At 52.6% G+C, this 25,793-nt stretch overlaps 2 protein-coding genes across 5 annotated transcripts in view; one reads left to right on the top strand and one right to left on the bottom strand.

Moving 5' to 3' along the window:
- The first annotated feature begins 656 nt into the window (after window positions 1-656).
- On the top strand, window positions 657-8,473 carry TCP11 (t-complex 11). The gene is made up of 9 exons (XM_076357935.1): window positions 657-747; window positions 1,237-1,369; window positions 2,079-2,199; window positions 2,933-3,153; window positions 3,535-3,671; window positions 4,373-4,593; window positions 4,909-5,093; window positions 5,557-5,720; window positions 7,311-8,473. Exons 1-9 carry the CDS (start codon window positions 657-659, stop codon window positions 7,547-7,549), a joined length of 1,512 nt encoding a protein of 503 aa, XP_076214050.1. The 3' UTR covers window positions 7,550-8,473.
- Window positions 8,474-8,865: 392 nt separating this feature from the next.
- Window positions 8,866-25,793, bottom strand: part of ANKS1A (ankyrin repeat and sterile alpha motif domain containing 1A) — a 110,875-nt gene continuing 93,947 nt past the window's right edge. For 2 of the 4 annotated variants that reach the window (XM_076357977.1, XM_076357978.1), the window contains exons 15-25: window positions 22,939-23,037; window positions 22,385-22,537; window positions 22,114-22,221; window positions 19,208-19,372; window positions 18,718-18,843; window positions 18,415-18,486; window positions 17,905-17,991; window positions 17,391-17,528; window positions 16,483-16,653; window positions 15,915-16,013; window positions 8,866-15,207 (exon numbers count right to left, since the gene is read on the bottom strand). In XM_076357977.1, coding sequence (XP_076214092.1) covers window positions 15,088-15,207; window positions 15,915-16,013; window positions 16,483-16,653; window positions 17,391-17,528; window positions 17,905-17,991; window positions 18,415-18,486; window positions 18,718-18,843; window positions 19,208-19,372; window positions 22,114-22,221; window positions 22,385-22,537; window positions 22,939-23,037 — 1,338 coding nt within the window. In that variant the 3' untranslated portion in view covers window positions 8,866-15,087. The remainder of the gene's footprint in view (window positions 15,208-15,914; window positions 16,014-16,482; window positions 16,654-17,390; window positions 17,529-17,904; window positions 17,992-18,414; window positions 18,487-18,717; window positions 18,844-19,207; window positions 19,373-22,113; window positions 22,222-22,384; window positions 22,538-22,938; window positions 23,038-25,793) is intronic. The other 2 variants (XM_076357975.1, XM_076357976.1) reach the window with 2 other exon arrangements.

Raw genomic sequence — 25,793 nt, 5'->3', positions numbered from 1 at the left:
CGGCCGCCGGGTGCGTGTGGAAACGCCCCACAGCGAGGCCTCGCCCGGCCGCCGCCCCTCTCTCCACACCCCCACCCCCCCCGGCCTCCAATGGGAGAGCCCCGCCGCGCCGCCTCGGCCCGGGGCCTGGCGCGTTCCATTCTCAAGGGGGGGGGACGACGGGGGACGACACAGGACCCCGCCACTGCGGCCGTTCCCGTTGCGGGGCGGCCCATCGGCCCCAGCGCGGGGGAGTGCTCGGCCCTCCGGGCTCCGTCAGCGAGGCCGCGCCCGGGTGGCGACGGCTCTGCGCGGCGCCCCGCGGAGCGGCGGCGGCTATCTGGCGCTAGCGAGGTGCGGCCGCCCTAAGGGTGGGCGCGGGACGCCCCCCGAGGCAACGGCAGCGGGCTCGGCGCCTCCTTTCGCCCTCCGCGCCGTGGCTCGGCCCTGTTTGAAGGTGTGGCGGGCCGGGGCCGGCACGCGCCGCGAGGCCCACGGCGGTTCCGTGAGGGGAGAGACGCCGCCCCGGGCCCGACGGCGGTTCCGTGAGGGGAGAGACGCCGCCCCGGGCCCGACGGCGGTTCCGTGAGGGGAGAGACGCCGCCCCGGGCCCGACGGCGGTTCCGTGAGGGCAGAGACGCCGCCCCGGGCCCGGCCAGCCCCGCGGGAGCAGCGCTATGCCCAAGCCCCGGTCCGGCGACGAGCAGTCCCCGCCGGAGGACGGCGGGCCCCGCGGCGAGGAGCTGCCGCCCCCCGGCCCGCCCCCCGGTACGGGGAAGGGGGATCGGAGCGGGGAAGCGGCGAGCTGCCGGGGCCATCGTACGCGGGTGCCTCGGGGCTTCTCCCCCAGCCCCGCCGCCAATATTTAAACGGCGTTAAATATTAATATTTGAGTATTTAATTCAGCGTGCACGCTGAATGAAGCCGTGGCGCTTTCCAGCCGTGCAGCGGCGCGGCCGCCGCTCCCGGCCGTCACTAGGTGTCAGCCGCGCTCCGTGGGAGCTCCGCGCCCGCGTGGGACCGGCCCGCGGGGGCTTCGGCTGCCTCCGGGCTCCGCTGGGCGGGTGTGGGGAGCGTTGATGGGGAGGAGGGTCCCTCTCCACGTACAGAAAGTGAGGTATATTGCCTATACACGAATCTGCACATTTTCACTTTGTCACTTAAAACGCTGTCCAGTAATTTTTTTAAACCCTCTTCTCTCGGAAGGCTATGGTTAGCGTTCCTTCTCTCACGCGCTTTTATTCTGCTTTTCTACAGCCAGCCCTCCGCAAGCTCTCTCCATGAACGAGCTACAGGAAATAACCGATGACATTTCCAAACTGACCATTGTGCACGAAATCGTACTGAACAGTGACTTCAAACTGCAAGCGGCCAGCTTCTCCCCAAAAAGGTGTGTATTCAGGCTTGGCTTCGTTCTGTCACATTACGGAAAACACGTGAGAATGTGGGGAGGAGGTGGGTTTGGATCTGACTGTAGAAGTAACAAGAAAATAAGATAGCTCCTGAAATAAAGTGTTGGAGCTTGTTTTATTTATTCATTGCTTCATGACTTACTAAGAAGTTCTTAAATATGATGAGTGTCAGACATGACTCACTAACATTAAAAGATTTGGAGGCTTCAGCTGCATAAGCTGTGACTTTGACATGAACAAAGCAGACTTTTCAGTGACAATCTCCTCTGAGGTGCCTATGTTTCAGTTGAAGATCTGTTTAAGTGACTGACATTCTGTCATTGCAAAAACAAGCACTAGCTAGAAAAACATTCTGTTGATCTTCTCTGAGAGCTTGGAGAATTTCCTTGAAAACTGCTATGCTTTTCTTACCCCTCAGTTAAGACAGGTTAAGTGCTACATTTTATAAACAGGGTTGACAGGAAGGAGTTCCGCTCTAGAAGACCAGGAAATTCAGGTTGAGAGAGATTTCCATGAGCTGGGGAAAGGTAAGGCGCATTGCTGCCAGATAGGAGTAAAGACTAAGAGAAGAAAATGTCCAAAGACCTGAACTGCAATGAAAGCCAAGAGGAATGGTCCCACCGAACTGAGAGGTTGTGGTTGTCTGATGTTAACAGAAAACCTCTCCCCTCCTCTCTTCTTTCTTAGCCTGCAAAACAGAGTGAAGGAGACATTGCACAAAGCCTTCTGGGACAGCCTGGAGGAACAGCTCTCTGCTAGTCCCCCAGACTGCACTCAGGCAATCCAGCTGCTGCAGGAGGTGAAAGAGGTGAGTTGTTCCTGAACCAGAGAAGACGGTTACCTTAGAATTAGTCTCCTCTGAATCATCACCTCACCCCTTACATCCAATATTCCTATGCAAACATGCGTAAGAGGGAGGAGAAAATAGGCTCCCTTTAGTTTATAGGGAGACACAAATTACACGACTACACCTAAAACCTGTCTGAGAAGGAAACTCATCCTCTGGTCCCAGGTCTTTAGAAGACATACTCTACCAAAAGGATGGAAAGCCTTTGTTTGAAACGTTGGCTATAGTAACAGCCGTAGGCCATTCCTGGTACAGCGTCTCCCAAACAAAAACTGCAATTCTCTATACAAAGACACCTCTTTAGGCATATGAGGAGCTCCATCTACTATTTAAGTGTACAATGAAGTGAGTAAGAACATGGTTTAGCACTAAAAGACATATGTTCTTAGCAGGGCATGAAGTTGCGTCTAGTTTGCTTTTTCAGTCTATGCTTTCCCATTTGGCTCCAGACGGATAACTCCCTTCTTTCATGCATGACAGTAAAGGAGGTTTTGCGAGATTTGAAACAGTAGCCAGACATCCTGAAGTGAGTCATTAGAGTCGAGCATTCCCTTAAAGCGATTGTGTGCCCCAGAATTTGTGTACCGAGTAGTTAGCTTAGTCTCAATACAAGGCCAAACTCGATTCCTGTTGAGCAACTCTGGACAACTGTGGAGTTCCTGGAACAAAAAGAGACTGCTGCTTCTTTGGGCAGGCCCTGCTATCATTGCTGCTGCCATGGCACAACCAACTGCGAAGCCAGATTGAAGGGGCCTTGGACATGGAGTTGATTAGACAGGAGGCTGAGCATGGGGCTCTGGATATCCACGGTCTCGCCACGTACGTCCTTGGCACAATGGCAAGGCTGTGCGCGCCCATTCGAGATGAGGAAGTACGAGGGTTGCAAAGCCTCACAGACCCAGCTCAACTTCTCAGGTGGGTGATGCTGACTCTGCCTTGGTCTACGCAGGCCAGCAAAACCTTCAACCATAAAACACTGGGGTAAGAGGAAACTGCCTTGGAATTATGGCCCATGGACCCTTTCGTGCATTCTGGGCTTTGGCTTCCTTATTTTTTTCAACGTAGACATATTCCTGTTGCCCAACTGCAATTTAGACAGTAGAAGAGTCTTTAGTGAAGTAAATCTGGTTTATCTAGCAATTTTTAGGGACCGCTCCAATTAGACTGAACAACCTTTTGTGAGAAAATGGAATCAGGTTGGAGGATCTGAATTCCCCTTTCTCAGCATTCTAAAATGGCCCCAGCTACAGCATTTACTGCAGTATTAAACCTTCAATTCACTGTGTCTCTTCCCAGGGAGATTTTCCGGGTGTTGGGCCTGATGAAAATGGACATGTTGAATTTTACCATCCAGAGCCTCCGCACCCACTTGCAAGACCACACCATCCAGTATGAACGGAAGAAGTTCCAGGAACTCTTGGATAAGCTGCCTAGTAAGTCGGAGGGGAAGGGAGAGGAGAACTGCTACTTCTACAGGAGCTATTAAAGCACTAAAAGGGAACTTTTAGTATTCCAAAGGCGATGCTTTCATCACGTGCTCAGCAACAGATGAGAGATATGCCTCTAAAAGCTGGAGGACTCCTGGGTCCCTTCCTCAAGGCTCTTCACTAACATACCTTGCAGAAAAGAAGTTGCTTAGTGTGCTTCCATTTCTGCACGTGTAAGACAGAGCTAATAGCCTTCCCATGAGGAACTGTAAGTTCCCATGAGTTTAAAGTGTTTTGAGATCCTCAGAGGAATGAGCAAAATGTTGTTAGGTGGCATATTTAAAGAGGAAAGCCTGCATTTGATGTAGACATCTCTTTTGCTAGGCTGCAGAAGATTTCTCTCTGGCTGCCTCTCTCCTTCATGAGACTCCATTAAAGGTGCTTCTTGGAGACTGAAATCCTCTATGAAATACAGTGTTCTCCGGGTACCAGTCTCAGTAGCCTAACCCTGCGCCCTGGCAACAGGACATTGATGTTGTATGTTAGTGACAGCGTAAGCCATTCCCCACCGTTCCAGGAGCCAGCACGATGCCTTTGCCTTCCAAATGCACACCCCCTTCAGCTTGTGGTATAGCATACCTGCTTCTTACTGACTTAGCCTGACCAGTCTGTTCTTGCAAACATCCGTTTTTGTTACCCCGTTGCAGGTAGCCTGGATTGCACAAGACAGTGGCTGCGCAAAGCAGCAGCAGAAGTGTCCGCGTCCTCTTCACAGCCGCCGCCCCACCCTGCCGTCGGTGGCTCGCCTGCTGCACACTCGCCGGGGGCTGTCAGCAGTAGCACAACTGTGCCAAGTCTCATGTCTGTGCTAAATCGAGGATACATGAATCTGCTCTGCTGGGAGCCTGGGCAAAAGGAATACCCTGAGGTAGGAGAAGCGCTTGGACAGCTTTACAGCGTTTTCATAAAGACGTGCAAAATGAACAAGTGTACCGGTTCTGCATCTTCTATAGAAAGAACTGGCCAGACTCTCTGTCCCCTCTACACCATGAGTCATTGCACATGGCTTTTCCCTATGTGAAACAAACTGGATTTTTCACAAACTAAACCTTCCCACTGCCAGGCAGCTGCCTTCCACTCAGCTTCGTGGGGATGTTACAGCCCTGCTCCGTGGCTTGAGATCTGCTGAGTTAGCACAGCTGCTGTTTCCACACCCACAGGCTGATTTGGTTTCTGTTCACAGACACTGTTTATGGATCAGGCCCGACTGCAGGATGTACAAGCGCAGGTGAATCAGCTTACCATCATAGCTGCAGTCCTGCTAGTGACCAGTGGCATGTGTGGAAGCACCTTATGTGGCTCACCTGGGTTTGTAGCTAGGCTGAAACGGGTAACAAAGGTCCTCTTGGAAGGGCTGTCTTGTACCAGGTGGGTTACTTTGAGTTTTCTTTTCCAGAAGGAGAAGAGTGAGTATGCAGGCACTGGTTGGTTGTGGGATGAGCAGCAGGAATCTCCCCTGGGAGTGGAAGAGGATCTGAGATCCAAATAGCAGCCAGGTCTACTGCAAGAAGCGGGGGAAGCCAGCCAGCATTTTTAGCTGGGAGTTAACTCTCTAGAGCAATAGTCCCCTCTTGATTAGAGGGGAGAATTAGTAGTGCTGATCGCTATTTCATGAGTCAGCTGCAGGGCAGCCTTACTGCTTGCCAAAGCGCCAGGAAGGGAAGCTTAGTTTAGAGAGCTCTGTCTGGATGTTGGTTGTCCTGTGCTAGCTGGCTGTGACGCCACTCCACTGGCACGTGGAGAGACGTCCCTGCTTGCTCTGTGCCTGCAAGACCCCTTCCTCAACCACTGTGAGTCGTGGCCGGAGTACATGTACCTTTGTATGATTTAGGTATGAAGAAGCTTTAGAAGACATCGGCGACCAAGTGCTCCAGGAAGTCAGCAGGACTCTCTCGCAGCTGGGTTACGCTGCTTTTACCACTGACAAATATGCTTCCCTGAAAGGCCAGATAAAAAGCATCGCGGACAAGGGCAACGCAGTCCGGCATGTCATCGGTGAGTCTCTGAGCTTACGTCTAACTCGACCTTGAAGCCACTTTGCACTCGTAGGCCACAACTTAAGATTTAGGTTAATGACCCTGGAGTGTGCAGGACAGGCCTAGGATCGGTACTAGCAAAGCAGACTCCCTGCATTGAGCAGAACTACAGCTTGAGGGTGGGAGCTGAGTTCACTGTCTGGCCCCTCCACATAGTCTGCGCAGCAGAGGAGGGTCGGGGAAGCTAGGTTTAGAAACTGCTTGATTTAATCTATTCCACCCTGAAACACTCCCAAACAGTAATTGCTTTGAAAAGTCTCTTAAATCCTCCCATCCTTGTTAAAAGCTAAACAGGCCCAAGTGCAAGGTCTGTTCCTAGGCAGTGTTGCAATCTTCAGGCTAGGATGTAGAATGAGAGCTTAATCACTGGCTGTAGTAAAGCACCGTGCTAAGATCTTTAAATAATATTTATCCCTAGAGTGTGCACTGCTTGGTATTCAGCTAACCAGCTGCCCTATAACACTGCTCCATCAAAATATTTATTCAAATGGTTTGGGTAAGAACTGGTTATTTTGACCTTTTATTAGTACTCTGAACGCTAAGTCCGCATCAGATTGCAGTGCCACAGCCAGCTCGTACGCTACAGGAAAGATTATTTCCACATGGAAGACTAGCTTTTATCAGCTATGAAAGTAAGGTGAGGCTCTTCCTGCCCGCTGCTTCATCTTGTTAAGTATCCTTCCCAGCCCGTGTGGACTCCGCCACACTGTTTATTTGGGTTTATTCTTTCCATGTCAGAGCAGGCTATTTTGTTTTGATGTAATTCGGAAGGCTGAATTAATAGCCTAAACCAAACCTCGATGAACTACAGGCTGGGCAGCGTGTGATGGCAGTGACTCACTGACGGTGTGGCATTAGAAGCTGCAGAACTAGACAGCCTTCCCCCCCTCCGCGTCCAAAACTCAAACCCATGTTTTGCCTGCACTTTTGGCCACTCTCAACATTTTCCACGTACTCCAAGTGCAAGAACATCTGAAGCAGCCGAGTAGTTGTCTCTCAGCTCTGTGTTCCTCAGAGAGGCTTTGTGAATGCTTTCCATTTCAAAATGCTGCTGTGGCAGGCAAGATAAATCCCGGGCTCTGAAGTTGCGCTTCTAAGATGCTTGATACTTCAATGCAGTACAAAAACTCTTTAGAGTGGGTGAAAAATCTTTACTGTTGACCTGCTCTACTTTAACATTAGGTTTGATAGATTTGACCATTCTTAAGTCCTTCAGCCCAGTACCCCAGCGATAGCCGTCGTTAGAAGCAGCTATCCAGGACAAAGTGAAAACAAGGCAGGTACACCCGATACTCGAGTACTCTCCTTGTGGCACAGTTTCACCTCGGTTCCTGTGCCGGATGCTGTTTCATCTGCTCAGCATTTGGAAGAGGAATACGTTAATCCACTGAGTCGATCTAGAGCGTTACTTGTCCACGACATCCTGCCACCATGCGGCTGTCCTCAGGTCTGCTCTTGACTGCGTGAGGAAGCCTTTGTCTCAAAACTAGCTTTCTGTGCAAAGGTTGGTTGTTGATTTTTTATGTTTTCATACTTTTGCTCCCTACAGAGCAGCGGATTCGTTTGTTCCTCAGCCTTTTCGTTTCCCCTGATGGACAGAATTCTCAAAAAGATTTCCCAAAGGGCCTCGATCCCATTCAGGAAGAGCTGCTGGAAGTTGGGCGCAGGTTTGGAAGCGTGATCCACCACAACAGGCAGGTGTTTGGACCTTACTACTTGGAAATTCTCAAGGAAGTGCTTCTCCCAGAGGCAGAACCAGGCTCGGATGCACGGATGGATGCTTTCTGATCATATTCACCACGTACTGGGCAGGGGTGGAACACGTTCTCCAACAGTTTCTCAAATGATGCTTCAGCTTGTAAAAATCAGTCGGACAAATCCACCGGGGCCAGCATTGCTACTGGGAAGTGACTATTGGCATGTCAGTACCTGAATAAACCTCTCAACTACAAAAGGTAGTGGCTTTTTTTCCCCAAAAAAACCTGCCACTATTTGATGGGGAAGGCAAGGGGATGTAGAGCTCATAAAACTGCAGGTTTTTTTAATTCAAGGTGTTAACTGTGCTGTGGGCCTGTAACCTCCTTTGCCGAGATGTTAGTTACAGCCCAGGGACGCTGTTTGCATTTGATAAAGCCATGTGGTGTTTAGAATCGTTAAAACTGCTCAATATATCTCAATGTTAGCTTGAAAACCTGACTTACTGAATTATTAGAAATGGAACAGATGGTATAAATTTAGCAATCCCTGGTGTATTTAGTATTTTACATCAGCCAGATTTTACTTGACATGAAAATCTGAACTTTGACCTGTATTTAAATGTCTGGATTTCTTGCTCCAATTTTACATAATGAAAATGTCCTACTTCTTGGCAAGCCAGCAATCTTTGCTGGGTAAATACTATACGCAATGGCTGCCCAAACTGTTACAGTTGTTGCATGAACCACTTGCTGCCGTGCTGCAGAAAAGTGATTTTAGTGTTCATCATGAGTAAATTAGGGTCCTGACAGTCCCCAGCGGAACATTAGTGGGGGTAAAAATGAGCTTTTCTCACCATCGTGTGGAGAACGTACACAAAGCGCTTGGAGACCGTTGTGCTATAGGTAGGTCTATCTTTAACAGAACATGAGGATGCATTTTTACGCATCAGTTAGTTTGTCTCAAAATAATAACATTCAATATTTGGGGTCGTCATTACGACTAACCGCAGAAAGAGCGGCTGCAGCCAAAGTGAATACTCGGCAGCCAGCACTCCCCATCCTGCACGCCGCGTGCCTCGGGACGGCACAAACCCCTGGCTCTGCTGCCAAAGAACTAGAGCGGGACTGCTCCCAGCTTACCGGCGTCCTGCGCTCTGCTTCCACAACCGCAGCGCATCATCGCTGCGCAACGCTTCGACGTTTTCCCGTTCCTCGGATTTACAGAGCAGAGAAGTGCAGGTACAGCGCTAGACCGAGCTAATTAAACACCGCGTAGCTGCCTGCCCTCACCCCTTTTCTCTTACCTTCACAGGTCAGGTCCGTTAGATGAGGACGAGAACAGCATTGCTCTAACGCAGATGAGCAGGAGACTCCGGTATAACACTGAGGTCACAGTGACAACGGGGCGAATGTGTGTCTAAGTTTTATTAATTCAGTTTGTTCTAAGTTGTACAATTATGAAACCAACAAAACGACTGCTGGAAGCCCAGGAATATTTACAATCTCGCCTTGTTGTAGTGAGGTCAGTCTATGTTGTTGCACAGATTGGTTATGTTTGGTACCACAAGATGTTTAAAATTCAGACAAATTTGAACAGATTAACAATTGTATATACAGGAAATAAAAGGAAATTCAAGTATCAAAATACAGACAGATTAAATAACATTTGTATTACAAATCAGTCCCACTGCCATACATCACAATTAGCAAAAATGTCTACATTGCAAACTGAACTCGACTGTTCTCTGCCCTGTTAGGGAATCTCAGGTTATTCTTCCATGGGTAAGAAAAATGTTTGAGCTAGATGGACTTTGCAAGAGCAGCACAGTTACTTCTTTTTGGGGAAAAAAACAAAATGCAGTAAGTAATGCCAATATGAGACCTAAAAGGGAGACCTTTTGCAACACGACAGCGTTGCAGACACCGCGCTTGCTCTAAAATAAAGATCTGATTGCATGGAAATGATGCGAGCAGAAGAAAGCCAGGGGAAATTCTGCTGCTGGAAACTTCTGAAGTGGGGCGGAAGGAGCATTAGAGCGACTGACGCCACTTCAGCTGCACACAGAACTGGACGTGTTCGGAGGGACTATTTGGCATCTGGTCTGTGTCTCAGCAGCCTCGCGAAGGTACAAACTTTTCACTAGAGGTACATCCTGGAAGGTGCCGTATCTTCTCCCTGGGAGGGGGACAGGCACGTGCCCCGCAAAAGTTGCGTAATTTCTTCTAAAAAGAACAATCCCAAAGCAAGTTCAAAGACAGCTGAACAGCTAAGATTAGCTTTTTTTTTGTGAATACAAAATTAAAAAGGATAAAGCAGCTTCAATTTGGGAAAAAAAAAATAAATTGTCCCCTCCTATATAGAAAAAGACAACAACTCTGCATCTTATTTTACCTGTCTTGAGTTCTCAGCCTGGACTGATGCCACACACAAATCAAAGTCTGTAAAATACAAACTGTCCTTAAAAAGGGGAACAAGGTCCAGGGCAGCAGCACCTTCTCCCAGGCAGGTAACACAGCAGATGCTTTTTGATTCAAAGTCCCGTTCAGCACCAGAAATTTAGGGCACTTTCCCTCCAGATACCACGCAACCCCGTAGGGAGGAAGAGCCAGAATACTGTGCAATGGATGGGTTAACAGATTACTGGGAGTCAGCGACTGGCATGGTCCAGGATCAGTCTCCAGCATGCAAGTACCTTGAGAAAACCCATCCACATAAAAGGGGAGATGCGCTGCCAAAACAATTGCTTTGTCTATGAAGTGAGAAAGAGAGCATCTGGCTAAAGAACTGCTGGATCACTAAAGACAACCATAGGATTACACGCAGGACTGGAAAGGACCACCAGGGTCACCAAGCCCAGTCCCCTGAAAATTGGAGTCTTCATCACCACTTCACCTCCAAGCCAACCTTCAAAAAGCTCATGCAGCAAAAAAAAAAAAAAAAAAAAAAAAAAAAGGTGTCCCTCCTCCCAAGCAGAGGTTCAATTTGCAATCTCTCCAAAAAGACTTGTTGCCAACACACCAAATATTTACACTTACACCAGTATGAATTGCAACATATGCATAACAAGGAATGTTAGGTTTCCTAAATTCATCAACTTAAAAAAAAAAAAACAAAACAACTTCCACTTCCCCCTCCTAATCATTTACAGGTCTATGCCCTTGGGATTACGGTTCACTTCTCTCCCAGCCTTACTGGCTAGAGAGACTAAATGAAATCCTGACATACAGCAGCAACTGGAGTTAAACAGACATTATTTGGGCATATCATTCTAGTCAAGCAGCAGGGTACCACAGCCCCAACCATTACGATGCCTGTCGAGATTATAACAAACGTGCTGTGCTACATTTTTGCGTCTGAAGAATTAAAATCACAACCATTTTAACACCTCTCCCTCGAGGGGAACAGTACTGTGAGACATCAGTCACAGCCAGAACTGCTGTTAAATACTCTGGTAATTCGAAAGAAAAGTAAGCATGCAGCACCTTTGAGATGGTGGTGTTTGGGGATACCGGACTCAGACGGGGCCAAGCCATCCTCAGGTTGATATGATTTATCCTCGGGTAGGGACTGTTTCAGTGTAATGCCCAAAATTTAACTCCTTTTTGTTCCTCTTCTGAAACTGTTGCACTAATTAAATAATGAGCTAGTATCAAAAAAGTGCTAAATCACAATTGAATATACTTTAAAAAAAAAACAAACCCAACCCTTCAGGGCATAACTGCATTTAAAGACAAGACCGGTGCACAAGAGGCTGGAGCAGGGAGCTGTCTCCAGGTATTCAGTGCGTAAATGGGAAGAAATTGCGTCCTTGCCATAGAAATGTCAAGTATTGCAACGCAACAGTTCTCTGTAGGGGAAGCAAGCTTTGTACCATCGGTAATACTTGGCCACAACCACTCCGGCGTGACAGATCCTTTGCAGACTCTTTTCCTTAAGTTATTTCCACTTGCTACAAAAGCGTAGGGTAGCTTTGAAAACAAAGGATGCAGACTTACCCTGCAAGGCTTCTCACACTGGAGGAAGTTATTTCCAAGAATTTGGCGTTCTCTACTGTTCACCCAGAATTGAAGCAAATTTAAGTACCGTTAGAGATGCGCACACCACTCCCACTGCTAAGACTTTCTACTGTACTCCTCGCCAGACTGCGTAGATTCTCAGTAAATAAAGAGATTTTTTTTTTTCCCCCCCTCACCAAAAAACTGCAGTGCTACATTTAAACCGTGAACTGGATTTGCTCTGTATCATTTCACACATTAAAGAAGAAACGGGTCGAAAGACGTTTGTCTCAAACTAGAAAAGGTGACATCGCTCTCGGCCTCGGAAGTCTCAACTTTCCTTTGCTAGAAATGGAGAGAGCTGCTTCTCTCAGCTGGTGGCTGGGATCCCTTTCCCCCCTCTGCTTTGGGAGCCCTCACTGAGCAGCCATGCACCCACTCCGAGGCAGACACCCGTGCCAGATGGAGATGATCTTCGTGTCAGCAGGCCACTGCTTCTTAGGTCTCTGCCCCGTTACTACATTTCCGTGGTAGGAGACAGCTGCCCGGAGATCAGCTTTTCAGAGGCAAACAGAAAGGAAGATAATGGAATGAATGATTTCCGAGTCATACAAAAACAAGTGCTGGGAAAGACGAGGCATACGGCCAGGAGGTGAGACACAACCGTGAGGGTTATGGACACACAGCGGAAGCTTTGTAGTTCAGGCAGGGCTGCCTGTGACCCCAGCTGGGTTTGGATGGTCACCCTTAGAAAGGCACATGCTCTAGTGACCCGGTTTTAGGAGGTGCTGAGGAACCTGCCCTTCCCAGCTGAAAGCAGGGGGAGATGCAAGAGCTCAGACCCTCTAAAGCCAGGCGTACGTGTGGGCAACTGCATGCCAAATGCTTACACATAGAAACTGCACCTCCATCGCCATCATGAATTCAGTTTCTCTTTGAAGGGTATAGAAACCCTCGGGGCACTCTTACAGCTTGGAAAGAAGTTGATCAAACCCAAACCCAACCTCTCGGAGCACCTCAGACACGGCAATGTTCTGTCATCCACAGTGCTCCGGCCGGCAGGACGGCACTGCAGCACCGGGCAACTGCAGCGCGACCTCTGCTTCGGGGGTCTTTAGGCAGAGGAGCGCTGGCTCGACATTAAGGGGCTCCATGGCATGTGAAATATATGTACGAGACTGAGCTTTCCTTTTATTTTTTTTTTTCGCTTTAAGACAATCCTCTGAGTCCTCTCACTTGGGTTCTTACTAGCCTGGCCCTTATTTTGAAGTCAGTTTGCCGCTCAGTGCCATTAAGCCACAAATGACTTGGGAGATCAAACTCATTGCTGAGAAAGAGCTAAATAAAGATTTTGAAACATCAGATTTCACCGCAAGTCTGGGGAAACACAAGCTGTCAGGCAACAGCTCTAAAGCCCCGGCAAAACTCGGACAAGCTTGTTCTAGCCCCTGAACACCAGGTGTATAAATAACCCAGGGCTGCTGTTCTGACCGCTCCCCACTGATGCCAACTGGTGATCGCAAAGGGAGATTTGGGGTAAATTCTAAGAGCTATTTTGCAAATGGAGCTTTACTGGAGATCTGAGTGCATCCTCTTCCCCGTTTAAGATGTCCACCCAGACATCTCATGCAGAGGTGCGCAGGTAGCTGTCGTCCACCTCTCTTCACGACTCTCTAACACAGACCCGCTCTCACCACCGGCTCTCCAAAACTGGGCTGCGAGGGGATTTTGCCAAGATGCGAAACCCACGGTAAGTTCAGACACTCACATCAAGAGGCACAGCAGCGAGCTTTGTGCAGCCCAACTACCGCACGGCTGCAGCCCCTCTTCCCCGGGAAAGGTGCGACAGCCGCTGCCTGCGAGGAGCTGGTCGGGGTCCAAGAGGCAGCTTTGCTACGAGGCCGTCTGCGCGAGTTAAGTACTTCATCTGCCAGGAGAGCGAGGCTGAGCGTCGGGGGTTTGCTGCCACAGCGTGAAAGTTGCAGCACCTTTCGCTAAAGGGTCTTAAAACTGCTCTGCAAATGGAGTGAGCCTTACACCTCCCGAGAGGTAGGCAAGTACGTCCCCATCCCGTACACGGGGAAACTGAGGCAAAGAGAGGCGAAGTTGCTTGGACGCACAGCAAGTCAGGGAGAAGCAGCACCGGGGCAGGAGTCCTGCCTCCCAGCGCTGTTATTCATCAGATCATACTCCTCCTCCTCCTCCTCCTCAGTTTCATCTCAGCGAGCTTTGCAAACGCAAGCGAAGGAACCAGGGTTAGGACCACGGACGGCTCGCTGGGGCTTTCACAGGGTCGTGAACTGCTGCGTGGCATTCCCAGACCTGTCCCAGCTCTGCTCCGACCTGTGCCAAGTGCCCTGCGGTCTCATGCAAATGATTCCCAGTCATATTCTGGAATTAAAAGCTGCTTCTGCTGAGATACACAGAAACGGGGACGTTTTCCCAGAGGAAAAACATGCGCACTTGAGAAACAGCCAGAAAAGGCAGAGGTGCCCACTAACGCAGGGTCACCTCTAAGTGAAATCCTCGCTCTCAAGGACGGAAGGCGACAGATGTTTCAAGATCCCTATAGCCCTCATCGTGCAACGGTTTGTAGACTGGAAACTTTGGGATCGGCAGCAGACTGATTTCAATCACATCTCTCCCTTTGGCAAAAAAAGCACACCTGCAGTAAGCCTGCTGAACACAGCAGAGCTCCGTCTGCTTTATCAGCCCTCTAAAGGTACCCAGCCCCTCTCAAACACCTTTCCTTCCCAACACGGGGCTAACGACATCTGCCTTTAAAAGCTTCGCCTCTTTACAATCTGCCAAGTGAGAACTACGCCCACAGCTCACGAGAAGTTTGGTGAGTGTAAACAGAAGGACTACAGGGGGGGGGGAAAATCCTACAAGGGACTGAAATGCATGCAAGCAAAACGGCACCTCATCTCACCCCCTGAGAGGGGACAAAGCTCACAGTGGGAACGATCGCAGCCGGCCCAAACCAGCGCTCCCATCAGAGCAGGTTTTCTGCTCCAGGCTTCGAGGGGAGAGATTGTGGGCAAGGGTCCCCGCGAGGAAACCTAGTGAACGTGTGTTATTTGCAGACAGCATCACAGTGGTTAGTGTCAATTCGAATGGCAGGTAAGAAGAGGGGTGAGTTCACTGGAACAGTACGCAGCCGTGGCTCAGTCGGGAAGAAGAGGATCTAGGAGGAGGGAGTGCGTGCACCGCGGAGACAAGAGGTCTCCATCAGTCCAAGGATAAGAAGGTGAAATAGAAAAAAAGGCCTGGGGAGCGTCACGTTGCCCCAGGGATTCACAGTGCCAGAGCGAGGGGAAAGACGTGAAAACAGCAGGCGGCTTCCTGGATCCACACCTCCGATTCCCCCAGCCTGCATCCCTCTGCACCTCCCACCTCACAGATATCTAACAGCGTGTTACCCTTGTTTCCGAGTAAGGAGAATTCACAGTGTTCAGTAGTGATCAGGTACAAAAGCCGTTTAAGTCTACAGTCTCCTAAGTGCTGCTGCCTTTGACGTAGTGCCTACGCGGGGCTCAGTGCGAGCAGCTGGAGGAAGAGGGAGTTTAGAACAGCAGACAGATCAGATCGCAAAGGCACGGTTAGACTAGGTGGACACGGGGTGTGTTTGCTTTAGAAGATAGTGGTCTCATACTTAGTGCTGAGGGTCCGCTTGGAGTCCTGTTTGGGGTCCACGACCCAGGAGACACTGGCATGAGACTGGGAGTCTTGGTCCACTTCGGGGGGCTCCAGCTAGAAAATAAGGAAAGAAAGGGCATGTTAGGTCACCACCCGTGCTCCTGGGACAGAACGAGTGGGGATTCAAAGCACGGAGAGGCTGCTGCTCTGCCTAATGCCCATCCCAAAAATGTGCACGTGTGCGGGGAAGCAGCTCTTGCTGGGGAGGCATTCGAGTCCTTCACAGCTAAAACATGTCTAGCCACGTCAGTCTCAACCCAGCACCCTGAGATGACTTCCTGAGTTAGGCCTGCAAGCCCCTATTACCATTAGTGACAGCTTCGCTTCATCTCACAAACAAGCATGAAAAATTCAGCGCTATAAAGGTGGCACTATAAAAAAAGGAGGCAAAGGGAGAGAGAGGGAGACGGCTCCTGGCAGGTGAGCTCCCACATGATTTACTCTCCTGACCAAGCAAGGCTCTTTCATCTTGTCCTCCTAAATCAGGATCCTACAGGAAGGTTAACACCACCAGAAAGAGCAACGCCGTTAGTTGAGAGCTGCCACTCTACATCAGCGGGGACGGATACGAGCGGTTTGTCCCCGGGGTTCATCTGAGCCCATGGCACGGCCCTGGAACGAGCAGGGAGGGAAGACAGCAGCGAGGCAGGACACGGGACCACAGCAGGAGACGCGGGAAGCGGGGAGGCAGGCGGGCCAGTGGCGGCTGGGGCGGCCCGGGTCGGTTCATAATGGAAGATGGCAGGAAGAAGGGTAAAGACCTTAGCTCCGGGACTAACAGACTGCAGCGGCAGGTAGGAGGGGCGGTGTGTTGTACAGGTGTGACAGTAACAACAGCGAGTGTCGGGAGGGAGCGGCACCTGAGCGGGGGGAGCAAGCAGAACACAGACAAAAGGAGACATTAAAGGAAGGCAACGGCTTGTGCAGCAGTCTCTGCTCCTCAGCAGCTCCAGTCTTCGCTGGTTTTGGCTACAGGGGCACTCCCGTACTGCGAACTGCAGGTTACCTACTGGTCTTACTGCGGCTCTGCAAGGTTTGCACACGGAAGCTGTGCTAGACCCAGCAGGGCACTTGAGCCCCATCCCACCCGGGCTATTTCCACCTCTGCTTGCCCTCATCCTACCAGGGGAAGACCTAACACTGCAGCAGGACTGCCAGCAGAGCCACGGACACTGCAATATCAGCCGTGCTTGAAGCTACAGGCACCGTGTCCGCATCTGGGCTCCCCCCACCACGAAGGGGGAGGTTTAAGCATGTGGTGCTCAAGAGAAATCCCAGCTCAGACCATGCAGATTGCACCCGGCAGCCTGCCGGCCCGCACATACGTACTGCAGATTTCCTCATGCCGGCTCGCGGTTTAGGCACCGGTTTGGAAGATTTTGTTTCGATCATTTCTCCTGCTGCAGCACCCAGGGGCTTCGCCCTCTGGGCTTGGAGGGCCAGCTGGTAGGCGACCTCGAACGCCTGCCCCAACGTGAGGATGATCTCGTACGTCAGGTTCTTCGGAGAGACCACAGAAAACACAAAGCCGTTAGGTGCCTACGAGCTACCTTGCCCTGTGCAGAGTCCATGCGCTCAGCGGCTTGCCCTGGAGACGCAGACCTCGGCAGAGCACATCGCCTTTCCATTAGCGGGTCGCATCCTGACGTATCCCTGGCAAAGCCGCTCTGCACACATGGGGCAGCGCTGAGCTCCTGCCCCGCAGGGGAGCTGGCATGAAGCCGCCTCCACGCTCGCGCAGCCCCGGCTGGTGAGACCACCTGCGAGCCTGCTACAGCCCCGTAAGCATCGCAGTTTACCAGCGTTTTGCATTGTAAAGAGAAAAAGCCCAAACATCTTGTACAGCCGACTCTGCCCAAGAATAAAAGCAAGTTATGCTTCCACACTCTCGGTGAATTAAAAGGCTGTTAAATCAGCCTATTACGCTCAACATAATTGAGAGCGTATTAGGGTTTTGTTCACAGCATATTCCTCAGGAGGGAAAAACTCCTGCCCCGCTTTATTCAACACTGGAGACTGCAGTAATGAAGCCAGACAAATGTTCTCTTTGTCAACAGAGCTCCAGAGCATTTTGAGCCAGGACTCCGAAAGGAATATTTTAGGGTAGAAACAGGTAAAAGAGCCCTAGAAGGGACCAGATCCTGTTCTATGACTTGCCAAATAAAGCTGAGTGATGAAATAAGTGGACTGCAAAGGACTGCAGCGTGCTGGGAGACGAGATGCGATAACCCACTCACCACATCCACGGTGCTGAAGACGTGGCAGTAGTGGTGGCTGGTCTGCAGGTCCTTGGTGATGTAGGCGAACGTGCAGAGATCCTCAGGGTCCTGAGCAGCGCAGGAGATGTTCCGGATCTCGTGCTCAGCAATGACATTCTGCCGGGGTCAAGCACAAGCACCCGTCACCCTTCCGGGGATGGCAAATACACCCGGCAAACGGTGGCCATGGCACGCGTGTACTGGGGACAGGGAGCAAAACAGGTACTGGCAGGGAGGGGGGTCTCCCAGCCAGACCAGTCCTAGCTCCCTCCCACGGGAGGAATAAACGGCAACATGGTCCACAAGGAGCCAGTCTGCCAAGCCTTCGGCATTCAGATAACCATCACCACCTTGGTGCTCTCCTGTAGTCCTGAGGCTCCTCAGGATCAGCCGTGGCTTCTGGAGCCACTAGATATGACCTGCAGGCCCCCAGGCAGGTGGGACTGCAGGTCCTGTCCCTCCAGACACCAGCTTTGAGGCATTGGAAGCTCACCTTGTTAGAGGCATCGATGAACTTCACCCCCTTGTACGTGATGGACAGTATTATGGTCGGGATCTTCTTCATATGCTCTGTGGATTTCTTCAGAAACAAGAACATTCAAGTGACTAAGTTGTGAATAAATGCTCCCTTCCTCACCCCCTCCCCAGCCCACTGCCCCACAAAGGCAGGCCTTGGGGGTCTTGGACCAGGACGAGGAAAGCCTGCTCTTGGTGGAAGCAGAGGAACGGGGATCTGAAGCGAACCCAGCACCCCTTTCTCCAGTGAAAACACCCATTCTCCCACTGCACAGACCTTCCCACTATGGGGAAAAGTGCTGGGGAGGGGCAGCTCACCAGCAACAGTGGCACAGCCTGTTAGGTGGTCTGGGTCCCTGCTCTGCACGGGGGGCAGCCTGCAGGGTTTGGGGAACCATAGCTTCACCAAGATCCCCCCATCCCCCTCCTCCACATCATCCACCACCGGGTGTGAGTGAATCCCCCCCTGTCCCCGTGGCCTCCGTACCCTCATCTTGGCACAGGCGTCCTGCGTAGACTCCGTCCCTCGGAGGTCTTTGATCAACATGGAGCCCAAGTACTGTTTGGAAGAGGAGGAGATGTTAATGTGCTCCCAGACATCCTAAAGGCTTCAGGCAGGACACCCTGCCAACCCCAAGGCAATGCCACGGCCCCGTGAGCAGCCAGCAGCCGTGGCTGGGGAGGGACAGGTCACCCACGGAGGGGGAGGAAGCGTGACAACTCCACACGCAACAACCTGACCCCAGAGCCTCCTCACCCTCGCAACCTCCACAAGCCAGAAGCCACTTACGTTGGCCTCGTACCCGCAGGACTCGAAGATGAGCTTCTCCGGCTGGTGCTGCCAGTTTTGGACTGGGGCATACGGGGCAGCCAGGCTGGGGGGGCGCAGGGTCAGCTTTGACTCCCGGCGGTCCTCCTGGAAGGGAAGAAACATGGATGTGAAGCCACAACAGGTCCAACCTGGGTTGGAACACACATCCCAGGAGGGCTCTCCAGGTTGATGCAACTCAGGTTCGCAATGGCCAAATCCCACAGGGGCTGGGAGGAGGCAGCACGCTGCGGGTGAAGGTGCCAGTGCTGATGGAAGTGTGAGTCACCCATTTTCAAGCTGAGACTGAGGCATAAACGAGCTGCTGGCTCTAATGCTTGAGGGAAGCTGTGCCTGACTGGCTCTCTGGCTCTCCATGCATCATCCTAACTCCTTGCTAGCTCCAGAGAAGGGGGAGTCTGCACTGAACCGAGCAGAGGGGCCCCTAGGACACAGAAAAGCACCCACTGACCTGTGCTTTGTAGCGCTCAGCTCTGGAGTAAGGAGCAACCTCGGTGCCACGGTCGTGTTGCCTCTTCCCGGTGTCCCCGGAGGGCAGCAGGAGATCGGCCGATCTGCCGGTGCAGGAGTCGTTCTGGCTCAGGGGCGATGACGTCTGGGACATCAAGTCTTGGCACTGAAAGAGGCAGGCACCAATAACCATCCCGGTCAGCCTGTGCCACAGCCGTGCCCACCCCTCGCTCCCCTTTGCAGTGCCCGACACAAAGGGTGCAACGAACAGAGTTAACGGGGTCAGCTCCCGCTCTGCGGCCTCCTGCCTCAGTGTCATCCATCACACCATTTATTTTCCGCACGATTACCCCTGGTTTGCTCCAGGACGGTTTCAGGCAGGTATGCAGCCCTTTCTGCCGAGCACGCCTCCGCCTCCCGTGAGCTCATCCCAGGAGGGAAGGAGACACGCTGAGCTGTGGGCAGGGTGTTTATAGAGAACAGGCTCTGCTAGAGCACTAAGCAAAGCACTCCAAGCCACTGACTATCAGCCACCCCAGGAGAAAAGCCCTGGGAGCCCAGCAAGAGATCAGCCCAGATGCCTGACAGCCTGGCTCTTACTGCAGGCAAGATTCGCTGCCTGTACGTGCCAAGCAGCCCGGCAGACAATGCGGGAAGCTCACAGCTGCAACACGCATTAGTCCTATTCAGCGGACTTGCTTAATTTGCCATTGACGTCCTTCCGCTCCCCACGCCGGAGCCAGGCGCTGGATCGCACCAGCTGTAGCACCAGGAAATGCTGCAAATGGCCCATTCTCTTACACCGCCTCCCCGTCCAGCATATCAATCAGTTGATGCTGCACCAAAGGACTCCTCTCCCCCTGCCTTCAGTCTCATCGGTCTCAAGTGGGCGTTTCAGAGAATTGCAGATCCTCAGCTGGCTGCTGCCTGTCCGGGCTTTTGTTGGCTGAAAAGGGGGCGGTTGAGCAGCGGGGCGAAGCTGCAGGGTTTGTACGTGGCAGCCTCCCGGCTCCCGAGCACACGTTCCTGGTGCAGTACCAGCGTGAACCCTCTCTTTTTTTACACCTGAACCCCAGTTCCTAAAAAAATCCAGTGTGAGCAAGCAGGGCACAGCAGCCCAACTCGCTTCGGCTAAGACTGTTTTGGTTGAAAAGCCTTGGGAATCCAAGGCGAGAGGGAAGAGCTCTGCAGCAGGGCAAGGACCAGACGTTTGGGATGGGGAAACTCCAATCACTCCCAATTCCTGCTCCAGGAAGCTGATTTGCAAACACTGGGAGGAAGCAGCACGACATGCTCGCCCTCCGTGGCACGCCGCCCTGCTCCCGAGCTCACAGGTTAGCTGCAAGCTCAACGGGTTTTGCCAAACTCAGCTCCCAAATGTCAGTTTTCAGGAAGAACGGCGAACGCGACGGCTCCCCTCCCAGCCAACCCCGATAACGAAGGGCCTGACATCCAAAGGCTGCCACTCCCGCAGCAAAAAAATCAACATCCACAAATCACGTCGAGTGCTATTTGGCAGCGAGAGCAAGAGCTCTAGAGAAGCCCAGCCGGCCCAGGGAGACAGAGCTCAGACTCCCAGCCGGAGCAATCAAAACACAGGTCCCAGCTGCATCCCATCTCGCACTCCTGCCTGCGGGAAGGCTGCCTTACATCTGGCCAGGAAACAAGGGGAAGAAAGCCAGCTCGGTATTCCCCTTCGGTGCAGGGCACAGAGGTGGGAGTAGCGCCCTGCTACCCGTTCAGTGCAGGCACCCACCTTGCATGGAGACAACTGATCCGAAGGAGCTGCCTGACGTTTCCCATGGGGCAGGCATCCAGAATTTGACCTGCAAGGGCTGAATGTTACCCTCCCCCGCTGATTTCAATAGCAGGGTCATGCCTGTGCGAGTGTCTGCTGCTTGGGTCGCTGGAGTTGGTAAGGTGAAAAGCCGAATGGATACAACCGGCCACGTTAAGACATCTCCCAGCACTGACGTGTTCGCACACTTCAGCTCTTTTGCACAGGGAAGATGGAGTTCGACCCGCAAAGAAGAAAGCTAAGAGTTGGTAAACTCATCCACCACTTCAGCTAGAGCGCGTCTGTCCGAACAAACGGCGACGTTTGCTGTTGTGGGGCCCAGCCACAGCAGAATTTGTACAGCGCAACGTCAAATTTGTCATTTGTTTTTACTCTGCCCAAGCGCTCCGGTTGCTCTGGCCAAGTCGGAGCCAGCCTGGCTGTTACGCTTCCCAAGTTCTGCTTGACCATGCTCGGAGTGGGAGTACTGGGCTCTGCATCATCTCCAGCAGCAGCCAAGGTGCGTCCATGGGAACCGTTTAACACAAAACACTCCCTCCTCCGCACAGCCAGATGTGCAGTTGCCTCAATGCTTCAAGAACTTTCTTCCCAAACCACCAAGTATCTGAGAACCAGGAGTAACCCAAGCTCCAGGTCAAATCGGTTTAATAAGAAACAAGCCATTTAGGTTTTACCCCTTCCTTTTTTTAAAAAGGAATGCAATTTTCCAAGATCACTCTCTGTGCTTATTACTCTCGATACTTACCTTCAAAGGAGTTTTAACTTAAATATTGACGTTGTAGGGGGTTTTTTTTCCCCCTTTTTTATTGATTTTGCCAGGCAGAATTTCCTGTGCATGAAAGCAACAGAGTAAGGCTGAACGTGCCTCCCTCTCTGAGCCTGGATCCCCATCCAGGACCTGAGCTCTCAGTAAACATCCTCTAGTCCCCCAGAGGTGACAGCTGCTAATCAGAAAGGGGACAATTATTCCTGACAGACCCAGGTTTAGTTCTTTGAAAGAAAGGAAGGAAAGTGAAGGAGAGCCAGGGCAGAAGAAAGCACCCCGGCCACTGCCGAGCACGCTCCGCACAGACGTATCAGCCAGGCAGGGAACACAAAGAGTGACTCACTCTCAGCTGCGAGAACCGCGGCGGCTTTGCCGGTGGCTCCTCGTACGGTCTGTCTGCCAGGGAGGCAATGATCCTCTTCCGATGGCCGAGCAGATTCACTTTCAACACCTGCAGGGAGAGACCACGGTCACTGTAGGCTTTCCTGCCCTCAGCAAAGCTTCCCCTCTTCCAGAAGTGCTGTTCCCATTTAACACGACTCCCTGCAAGTCACAGCCCCGGCGGGAACGTGGGCAGGACCTCGGTGCCGTGGCAAGAGAAAAGCAATACTCACGTTTACTATTTCAAGCTCCCAGAGGTTTTTCACAGTGTCGATAGAGCTGTAGCCACTCGAGAGGAAGGACTGAATGTAATCCTGCAGCCCCAAAGAGTCGAGCCATGCGGGAACCGAAGGCTGGCTGTTCCCATCACAGCCCAGGGGTTTCAACTGTAAAAGCACAAGAAAGGGGTTAAAAGCCTCAGGAGGCTGGGATCCCAAGGCATACAGCGTCAATTAAAAGCAGTTTAAAGGCCATCATCATCTCCACTAGCAGCTTTAAAGTAAAATAGTCACTGTATAAACAGGGAATGCGCTTGGGATCAAGACCGGCAGGAGGGACGGCCGCCCCCTCCCCAGCACAGAGTCATCCCATCCACACAGCCTGGCGGACCAATATACTCCTCCTCCTCCCTGCTATTCCCAAACCCCTTCTCACAGCCCCTACGATCCCTCCGTGGGTCACAGGGACATGGCTGGAGTCACAGGGACTGGCTTTTGTTTCCTCTGCTTTCACAGCCGTGCTGGGCAATGCCCCGTCCCTGTTTCACGTGAGGGGTGTCGGCGCTGACCTTCGGGAGGGAGCGAGCAGCCTGGAGGAGCTTCCGACGGTGCTGCGGGTCACCGATCCCGATGTCCCGAAGGTCCTGGTCTTCCATGACATTACAGCCCTGCGGGGACAGGAAGGAGCGACATGGGAGCAGAGGGCAACAGAATCCATATCAGGTGCGGGAGCGAAGATCTCGTGTGTTACAGCACCCTCCTGACCTCACCTCCCAGCACGTCCCCGCAGCAGGAGGAGGAGGAGAAGGAGGAAGGCTCCCAAGGATGGCAGCTCTGCCCCACGTACCGACCTCGGGCACTAAGAGGGCTGACACGAGAGGGGCTGCGGCACACACAGCAGCGGTGGGGCAGAACACTGCCACCCCCTCCCTCCCGCATCCTCTTCCAGCCGTTGGATTTCAGGCCATCACTTACAGCAACCTTCCTGTCTGATGCACAGATGCTTTAATCGCCGCGTAACAACGCCCAAGTAAACCCCAGCCCCCCTCCACGCACGGTGCCTGAGAAGGGGCACTCGGCTCTGCTCAGCCTCCCTCCACGGTCACAGAGAAATCGGAATTTCTTTCCACGAGAGCAGGCAACCTGGCAAAGGTCTGATTCGTCCTCCGTCCCCCGAGCAGGGAGGCAGCCCACCCCACTCCGGCAGAGACGCCCTGGTCGCCGCACACCGCTCTGTTAAAGCCCATTTTCTGCCCCCCTTCCCCCTGCAGAGCAAGAGCGGACGCACGCAGAGCACGCTGACTTTACCCCCCTCTTAAGAACCTCCATCACAGCCTGCTTCCCTGCCCCTCGTACCTGGGGAGAGCTCAGCAGGAAGCCCGGGCGCGTCTCCCCATGGCTGGAAGAGCCACGCTGCTGTTTGACCAAGGGCTTCGGCTGGAGCTCGGACCCCCCCCTCCCCAGACTTGCCTCCCTCTGCTCTCGGGAGAGTCACAGCTGAAGGTCTGAGCTGACAGCGCTTCGCTGTTCCACATTTTGGTTTTATAAGAGAAACCTAATTAAAATTGGCTGTCGGGCAATACGCTGCTGCAGGGACATGCAGGCTGCGGGAACAGCGGGCTGAACGGCCAGGGCTTCAGGAGGGAAAGGCGAGGGGAAGATTGCCAAGTATCCTCTTTAAAGGGCAGCAAATGTTTTATATTCCTTCCCACCCCGCGCTTTCTGTAGCATCTCAGCTCGTATGTTTTGCTAAGTACTACCTGCTTTAAATACAACAGCCAAACGTGAAAGCAGTGAGCTGCTCCCTGAGCAGCCGACCCACCTGAGCGGGCCCCCGCGGGGGCGATGCTGCCTCCTGCAAGGGCAGAGGAGGAGGAACAGCCCTTCCTGCCGCCCCTTCCACTCTCAGATGTTCCCGGACAAGCACACGGGCCCGTTTGCAGCCAGGGCAGCCCGTGGGGAGAGCTCGCCTCTGGCGATGGCTTTATAAGAGTCACCGGGTGCATTTCACGGAGCCAGATGCCAGTCCCGCAGCCAAACGCCGGCCGGCTCGCTCCCGGCAATGCCAGCATCCGCCTTGCTCCTGACTTGCTTGGTTTGTGCCTGGTCTACGACAGCACCAAGCCCGGGCAGCGTCGCTCCCACCACTTCTGTGGCCTGGTGTGATCACTGCTGGGTAGGACGCCACGCGGCTCTCCGCCCCCGAGAGCTGCTCTTCCCCTCGGCCGCAGAGATAAGTGTTCAGAGAAACAGAGAATTAACGCTGCAGATGAGAGATGCCCGAAGCAACGTTGCTGGGAGAGCTGCCCTCAGAGGCCAGACTGCAGAGAAACCATTTTTTAGCAAATGACAGTGGCAAATTAAAGCAGTGGGTGGCGGGGAAGCAGGGCCCTGCGGACACTCCGTGACCGTCAGCACCCACAGCACCGAGGCGGAGGCTCCTCTGCCTCCATCCTCCCTTGGCAGGCAGGGATGCCCGATGCCCTCAATTCCTGGCAGGCCCGGGGCGGGGGGGACCGAGACCGCAGATCTGGAGCAGACAGCCGCAGTACAAAAGCATTTGTCTAAGAGTTGTTTAAACAGCAGAAAGAGCCGGGACTAAAGACCCTGCAGCCTATTAGGGTGGTTCGCTCCCTGTTTTCCAAAACGTCAGTTTATACCAGCGCCGGTCTGCAGTGCCACTGCCAGCTGGAAAGAGCTACTGCCACTGCTCGAGACAGCACCGTGGGTGGGCGGCAGCTCTGCAGGGGCACGGGGCCACACCGATACCTGCCTTGCCTTTCTTGGCTTGCACCCCGCATCCTGCAAGCGGGGCCACGTGAAACCCCTGGGTCTCACCTGAGCGGTAATGCTACACACAAAGCTCTGTACAAGGATGTAACTATGTCATAGAAGCTGTTCTGTGCATCCCTCAATTGCACAAAATAAATTAAAAAAAACAAAAAGGCTTTTTGTTGGTTGGAAGCTCCGAGGGTGCCCAGTTGGTGCAAGAGCAGCAGCAGGCTCCGTCGCATCGAGAGCAAACCCCCTACGAGAGTACAGCGGAGAGGCTGCCGTTGTCAGAGGCAGTGATCACTCTGGCCTGTTAGCAGCAGCATCCCACCAAAAACCATGAAAACATCCCTCCCCTTTCTTGCTCACAAATTTTAAGCCAAAGAGCCACACTTAACCTGCGTTCCTGTAACAGCGGGAGACTGCGTGCTCAGCTCAGGGGAAGAGGGAAAGGATCAAAGGCAGCTTAACTCCCCTGACACGCACCTTACCTGGCACAAGCGTTTTTGCACGCTACAGCTCTGCTACAGGGGTTGCCAGAAGGTCCTCGGGAGGCAGCATATGTGCGAGGAATTCATCTCCCAAAGGGAGATGGCTTTTAAAGGGCTTTTTTTAAACGGACAGAAGAGGGCTAAAGCAAGTGAGGGGACCT

This window comes from Aptenodytes patagonicus, chromosome 22, assembly GCF_965638725.1.
Source record: "Aptenodytes patagonicus chromosome 22, bAptPat1.pri.cur, whole genome shotgun sequence".
NCBI lineage: Eukaryota > Metazoa > Chordata > Aves > Sphenisciformes > Spheniscidae > Aptenodytes > Aptenodytes patagonicus.
The sequence above is the reverse complement of the archived record's forward strand: the minus strand, read 5'-3'. Positions and strand labels throughout refer to the sequence as shown.

Excerpts from the sequence above, each read along its gene's own strand:
- TCP11 (XM_076357935.1), top strand. The coding sequence starts at position 657 with ATGCCCAAGCCCCGGTCCGGCGACGAGCAGTCCCCGCCGGAGGACGGC. Across the intron at positions 3,154-3,534 it reads GACCCAGCTCAACTTCTCAG|GGAGATTTTCCGGGTGTTGG; the intron begins GTGGGTGATGCT and ends GTCTCTTCCCAG. Across the intron at positions 5,721-7,310 it reads CGCAGTCCGGCATGTCATCG|AGCAGCGGATTCGTTTGTTC; the intron begins GTGAGTCTCTGA and ends TGCTCCCTACAG.